Source organism: Pinus tabuliformis, chromosome X (genome assembly GCF_031772625.1).
Source record: "Pinus tabuliformis cultivar Carrire ecotype Pingquan chromosome X, CPIR1, whole genome shotgun sequence".
NCBI lineage: Eukaryota > Viridiplantae > Streptophyta > Pinopsida > Pinales > Pinaceae > Pinus > Pinus tabuliformis.
In genome coordinates, this window is record NC_142308.1 from 378,721,190 (window position 1) to 378,727,480 (window position 6,291).

General features: G+C 35.1%; 1 protein-coding gene across 1 annotated transcript; it reads right to left on the minus strand.

The window, feature by feature from the left end:
- Positions 1–3,522: 3,522 nt before the first annotated feature.
- On the minus strand, positions 3,523–5,129 carry LOC149140106 (chaperone protein ClpB1-like). Its single transcript, XM_089448032.1, has 3 exons — positions 4,998–5,129; positions 4,698–4,895; positions 3,523–3,690 (listed from the first exon to the last, which is right to left on the minus strand). The coding sequence occupies exons 1-3, from the start codon at positions 5,085–5,087 to the stop codon at positions 3,667–3,669; spliced, it is 312 nt and encodes a 103-aa protein (XP_089304158.1). The 5' UTR covers positions 5,088–5,129; the 3' UTR covers positions 3,523–3,666.
- Positions 5,130–6,291: the final 1,162 nt, after the last annotated feature.

The following is a 6,291-nucleotide window of genomic DNA, read 5'->3' on the forward strand; positions in this document are numbered from 1 at the left end:
GATTCGTATTGGTAGGAGGTTAAATCATGTGAATTTTAAAAGTATTTTCCAATATGTAGTCAAATACTGGTATTGTTTAGTAATACCATGTATATCAAAGATTCATTGAATAAAACCCTATAAATTAATTGTGTCATGTTTTTATCATTTAATATAAAAAATTTCATCTCTCTTCATATTTGATAAATCATAATATATTATAAATATACACTCATTTATTATTAATTAGTTATAAATATACACTAATTTATTTTTAGATGTTATGATATACTTATATAATTTATTTTATATATATTTTCAGTTTTAATGATTATTTTCTGATACCAAAACCGTGGATAGGAGAATCACCGACCAGAGAGCACCTGAAGATATTAAATCTTACAGGTTTAATGGAGATATCGACTTTGATGGTGTGAACGAATTGATGAGAATCTGACTGGTTGTGGTGTGCAATAAGGTCAAAGCGTAGGTTGCCATCTGTTCAAAGATTCACCACCAAGTTATAAATATGTACTAGGGATCCGACTGACTGTGACCCAAAATCGGCCGAGAGTCCAACTCTGTTAGCCTTTGTTTCGGATTAGTTGCATAGAAACAAAGCATCAATATCAAAGAAACGAATCACGACTTTGATGTGCAAGTATGACATTGCTGGGTGATTTGAATATTTGTGATGAGGGAAGTAATAGGTATTAAATGCGTGGAGTTGTATATGAAGTAGTTTAGTAATAAGTATTAAATGAGTGGTTTACCGTTAGATTTTAGTAAAATTGTTATCAGAATTTGAAATAACCAACTTTAAGCAGATTACAATTGATATGTACAATGAATGTTGATATTCAAATTGAAACACAACCATATGAAATGAATCAGTGGGAACAAAAAATTCAACAATGGGATACCCACCTAAAGCGAAATTTGAACTTTCCCTATTTTGTCATATATATAAATTTTTTCCTATCCACAGACTTGGAACAACAAAATGAGGAGTAAAGCTTTGATTCACACACTTTTCCAATATTTTATTTACAAAGTGATTTGGCAGGATAATATCAAAGATATAAAATGAATCAGTGGGAAGAAAAAATTCAACAATGGCATACCCACCTAAAGCGAAATTTGAGCAGCCAAATTTTTTCTTCTCCGCTACGTCGAAGAAAATCTGACCACCGCCGAAGTAATCTACCTTTGAGCGAGGATATATATAAACTTTCCCTATTTTGTCATATATATAAAAATTTTCCCTCTCCACAGATTTGGAACAACAAAATGAGGAATAAAACTTTGATCCACAAACTTTTCCAATATTTTATTTACAAAGTGATTTGGCATGATAAAATCAAAGATATAAATTTTACAAAATCAATAAAATAAATTATATTGTGTTGATGTCAATTCTTCGAAATGTTGATCACTTGTGTATTTATGCATTTATATATTTAGTTGGTGAATAACATGATTATCATGTTTCATTGTCACACGGTTGTGGCAAGTGTTTTTATGTTAGGTGAAGCCATAATAGAATCAACTTTTATGTTGAATGATATGCGGAAGGCATGGGAAATGGGTTGTGGCTAAAACTTGATTCACTGATTTACTAATTGGATTCATGGGTTGTGGCTAAAACTTGATTCACTGATTTACTAATTGGATTCATGGGTTGTGGTTAAAACTAGCAATTGTCCCAAAAGGTACAAAGAGAGGCCGATAGGATTATTAAATTAGAGTTGTTGAATTTCTCTAAAAGAGATATTGGTTGAAGCCTACACGGAGCAAAGAGATTTGATGTTTGGAGTTCTATGCTATCTGGACATCATATTTCTTTAAATACAATGTAATTTTTTATAAAAGTTCAAGCCCAATGCAGTTCTGCCATGCAGACATACACTTAAATCGCTACTAGACTTATGATATAGACAAAGTTAAAGTAAAGTGGTATAAAAGAGAATGTATCAAGCTAAACCACAAGTTACACATCTTCAGACCTAAAAAAGTACATAACAATGGTCTGGCAAATCAGTAGCGATATCATACTTACTTTTCCTTCCACATACATACAATTGCTCCAAAGGCAAGGACAAGAAAATTTTCAGCTCTAGTGAGCACCAGTGGGTCACTAAAACGAGTGACCACAAGAAGAGACACAATTGGATTAAATGAAAGAAAATACAGAGTTGGTAATTAGAAATTTATTGTCAAACACTATTGTTCTCATAAGTAGTGTTTGTTATCACATGCGTTTACAGTGGCCATTCAAGTTTCAATTTTATTAGATCAATTAGAACTTGTTTTGGTTCACAATCAATATTTTCTATTCAACTATATGTGTTTTATGTTTTGCAGATAACATAAAGAACAAAACAGTAAATCTCATCCTCTCATCAATAATCACTATTAAGTTGTTTACATATTTTACTCTTCAGTGAGCCAATGAAGTGTAATTAAGATGGCCATCATTCCAATGTCAGCCAATGGAGTGTAACCATAAACTCATCCAATAGAGATCAACCACAAGAATAATGTCAAGCCGTATCATCCAGCAATACGTTTTTCTTTTCAATTAACAAGCTACCAGTTCTTTCGCCGTCGCATAAAATATAAATTGAGGAGTTAAAAGACACTAGGGCCATTATAGCTAAATATGCATCAAGCTTTAGTGCTTCACCTGACCAGAATGCAAAAAGAAATGCTACAACGCAGTAGCAATGGATTCATCAATGAAAATTGGCCAGACTTTAATTAATTCACAAAAACGTTGAATGATATCAATTGTTCAAAATTTTTAAACAAGTAAAGAAACACAAGAGAAAAGACAAGAAATGCTCACCAAAAGACAAGAGATGTGCAAATGATTAAATTAGTTACTGAGGTGTGTTGAAATGCCTTAAAAAGTGCTTATAGACTTTAACTATATTTATTAAGGTCCCCAACTGGAATTTGCAGAGCAGAAGGTTTTGCCCCTAGGTTTGTTATTATCATGTTCTTGTTCTCTAAAAGTTTGCTCCAAGTAGATCAAGTGGGCAAGGGACTTTACATGGACTCCACTCAACTTCAGACACAGCTTCAGCCATTATGCAGAGTGATTGAAATTGAACACAACTAAGTAGTGACATTGGCTCACAGTAATACACCAAATATAAAATATTGAAGCTTTTACAGAAGCAAGCAGTAAGAAAAATTATGAAGCTCAGAGAAGTAGATTTAAAATCTGGACTGCTATTTGATACCAAATCATCATCAACTCCAAGCATTGCAAGTGATAGATGAGTTTGGATGTCACAACTCCCAGAGTTTGCTCCAGATACATCCTCAATCAATTCATCTAATTCCATGGACATTGTCAATTACCTCTTGGTCCAATAAGGTAGATCATCTCCTTCTCCTCGTAGTAATTTCAACAATTTTCCTTCAACCGATCATTTTGGGTGCCTGTTTGAGGGACTGGAGAATAACGAAGATGAGAAGGACAATGACGATCAAGAAAGGTAGAGACCATTATCCATTGTCTGCAGTTCTATAAAATAAAGAACATGACAAATATTTTAAGTGATAAGATAATGTCTGCTACTCAGGCACTGCATCAATGTATACTTTATTGTTCTCATCAATCTCCCCACTGATGAGCATCCAAGATAGCAGAGTGAGAACTTTACTTTTCAACCATCGTCACAAGGGGCGAGCACCATAAACCTGCAAGTACCACGTTACCACGTTATCCATTTAGAGGTTTTAAATGAGAATCCCCAACTAGTCTTGCATTTTACTCACAAATTTTGACCTAAATTACCCGTAAACCACAAAGGCTAATAATGATCCTGCCTGCTTCACTAGTATTAACAAGTAAACAATGCATTAATTTATATTAATCAGCAAACACACCAAAAACATCCCTTTACTATATACTTTGAACTAAGTTCGCCGAGTACGCAGAGACAGGCAGCACCCCATTTTTAAAGTTCAAGTGCCAGAGGAAAATGTTAAAATTTAAAGAACAGAACTGAAATTTATATCGATGGGATCCATACAGAAGGAAGAAGATCATGTGAAAATTAGAAAATCCGAAACTGAATGTGAAAATTGAGAAAATTGAAAATCTCAGAAAGCAACTCTGTAAACTGAAGAGTTCACAGCTCTTAAAGATCAACCGTTGGCCACCACAACCAACTGCCAGCAAAAATATCAGACTAAAATTACTCCCTAGACAGGTTCATGCAAAATATATGATAGACGATTGAAAATCTTAGAAAATGAAATTGTAAACTGAAAAGTCCTGCGCTTTTAATATTCACTGTTGGCCACCACAACCAAAACTCTGCAAAACATCAAACTCCTAGAATAACTTTCCACACAGGTTTATATGACAGGGCATGGAAAATAGAAATAAGACCTTGAATAAAATCATTGTACATGAAGAACACCGAGCAAACATTATGAATGAAAAATACCAGGCATCAGAATAGAACATATAAATCGCAATTCTAGATTGTTTCAAAGGGAGGTAAGTCCAATTTAGTGAGGGAACCCTAACTCAACATCTCTTACGATGTGGAGACATGTTTCCAAGGAGTGGGTCATGTCCCCTGCAATAGGGAAAGGGAGGACTGGTGAAGGAGATGCAGTGTCAAGTTTATTAGGGTAGGGGGCACATCCCCTGGCAAGTTAGACTGAATAAAACAAGAAACAAAGTGATTACTTACAGGATCATAGGCTTCGTGAACAACAAGATCCAGAGCGGCATCTGTAAACCCTAAAGCAACACCTCTCTCTGCAAGACGAATTGCTACATCTTTCATCTGTAGTCTAGCAACTTTCTTGAGCTCATCATGAGAAAGAGGATCAAATACAACTATCTCATCAAGTCTATTCAATAACTCTGGCCTGAAATGTCTTCTAACCTGCAACAATATTCAAAGGCATGTCAAAGCACCGCAGCCAACTTCGTGATAAAATTATATGAAAAAGATGCATACACAGAGTCCAAGAATGCGTGTGCATACTTCTTGCATGACATTCTCTCTTGCGGTTTTTATTGTTGTGTGGCCAGACAATGCAGCAAGCAAGTGCTCTGCTCTAAGGTTGGATGTCATGATAATGACTCTGTTTGAGAAACTAACAGTGCGACCTTGGCAGAAAATATGTAAGGAAACAAAACAACGGAAGCAAGGAACACAACTAACTAGCAGTATTTACAGAATAGACTGTTTACATGACTAAAACTGGGAGGACTATAACACAAGGCAGAGTCTCCCTTGCTCTTTTCAACATTCCTATAGTCTTCTCACAACACTAAATTTTTAGAAACAGTGCAGTGCTTTCTTTCCCTTGCCACAATTCAATTTTGATGAAAAAAAAAACCATCTGCATGAAAAACTGCCTATTAAACAGTTACCCCTCCTTCCTTTTAGCTGCAATATGGGCAGATTCTCTCATGATTTTTTCGGTTACATGCTCAATAGAAATTTGGAAGCAAGTCATATGTTTCTTTTAACCAGTGTGGGTCGGCCACGTCCACTACAAGCCTAGATTTGCAATAATGACAACTTAAATATTTAACATAAGGATATCCTGATAATAATTTCCAACCACATGGCAAAGTGACAAAACATGTGTTTAACACAAGGCAATCCTTAGTCTCATGGAAAAGCATTGGAGAGTTTACCTCACTTTCTATCAAAAATAGATATAAATGACAGTACCAATCCACAGAAGTGATGTTTGAAAGCATTTCGTCAACGAGTACAGCTGCAGAGTCTGAAAGACTGGCCTGCGTAGTTTAGCACTCCCACACATATTCCATGTTCCCACCAGCTTTCATAGTGCATGTGTTTACAAGGCGCTTGCAATTCTTGCGTGGATCATTGACAGATCTATGTTACTTTTGACACTGAGCCCAAGTAAAAAATTTAAAACGAGTTATACATAACACAAGAATAATACCTTTCACATTTTAGTTGATTCCATTTATCTCAATCAACTCATGCATAGCATACCTGTATAGAAAGTCACCAGTGGAAGCTATCCTTCCAGAAATCCATTCAGGAGCTATTTGTCCAAGGAGGTGCAACTGCTCCTCAACTTCACCTGCGAGTACAAAATATTAAGCATGAGATCAGATCACATAGCATGGCATTGAAATTGTTTCCTGCAAGACAATAGAAGAGAGATGTTCAAAGAGAGTTATTTACTTCTATCAGTAACATCCGTGTGATTTGATATTATTTTGTGAACAAGCTCCTGTCTTGTAAGAACTGAGCGTTTGCTTAAACGAAATATATCACGTATCATATTGAA